Source organism: Fukomys damarensis, unplaced genomic scaffold, assembly GCF_012274545.1.
Source record: "Fukomys damarensis isolate Sample0158 unplaced genomic scaffold, DMR_v1.0_HiC HiC_scaffold_16, whole genome shotgun sequence".
In the NCBI taxonomy this organism is placed as follows: domain Eukaryota; kingdom Metazoa; phylum Chordata; class Mammalia; order Rodentia; family Bathyergidae; genus Fukomys; species Fukomys damarensis.
In genome coordinates, this window is record NW_022900928.1 from 131,354,304 (window position 1) to 131,355,100 (window position 797).

A 797-nucleotide genomic window follows, 5' to 3' on the forward strand; every position below is an offset into this window, starting at 1 on the left:
GCGCGGCTGGCAGACGAGACTCAGCACCCGGGCGGGGACACCAGTTCCGCCTCTGGGTGCAGAGGCTGCGTTTGAAAAATTCGAAGCGTCGCTTTGGTTCGCTGCCTTTGTTCGGGCGCGGTTCTCGCCCCACATCCGCGCATCCGTCTGTCCACCTCCGGCCGGCTCCCCCGCCGCCGGCGGGTTACCGCTTCTTCTTCTGCTTGAGCGACTTCCTGCGTTTGAGGATCATCTCGTACAGCTTGTCCATGCCCTCGGTGAGGCCCTCGCCGATGATGGCGCAGGCCGGCTGGACGTGGTAGGTGGTGGCCGGGATGAGCTCGTGCAGCGCCAGCTGCTTCTCGATCTCGGCCACCGGCAGCGACTTGGGCAGGTCCTGCTTGTTGGCGATGACCAGCAGCGGCGTGCCCTGGTTCTCGGCGAACTTGGTCACCTTGTGAAGCTCGGTCTTGGCCTCCTCCAGCCGGTCCACGTCCACCGAGTCCACCACGTAGATGATGCCGTCCGTGCAGCGGCTGTAGGACTTCCACAGGGGCCGCAGCTTCTCCTGGCCGCCCACGTCCCAGAAGTGGCAGCTGATGCCCTTGGCCGTGCCGTTGCTCAGCTTGATCTTCTCCGTGTTGAAGCCGATGGTGGGCACGGTGTTCACGAACTCGTTGAACTTGAGCCGGTAGAGCACGGTGGTCTTGCCGGCCGAGTCCAGGCCCAGCATGACGATGTGCAGGGACTGGAAGGCCGAGATGTTGGAGGAGATGTTGCCCATGGCTCCTGGCTGCGGCGCGGGCCGCTGCGGCTGC

At 65.0% G+C, this 797-nt stretch overlaps 1 protein-coding gene across 1 annotated transcript; it reads right to left on the reverse strand.

Annotated features, from left to right (window-relative positions):
• Positions 1-6: 6 nt before the first annotated feature.
• On the reverse strand, positions 7-791 carry Arl4c (ADP ribosylation factor like GTPase 4C). The gene has a single exon (XM_010626108.1). It carries the CDS (start codon positions 761-763, stop codon positions 185-187), a length of 579 nt encoding a protein of 192 aa, XP_010624410.1. The 5' UTR covers positions 764-791; the 3' UTR covers positions 7-184.
• Positions 792-797: the final 6 nt, after the last annotated feature.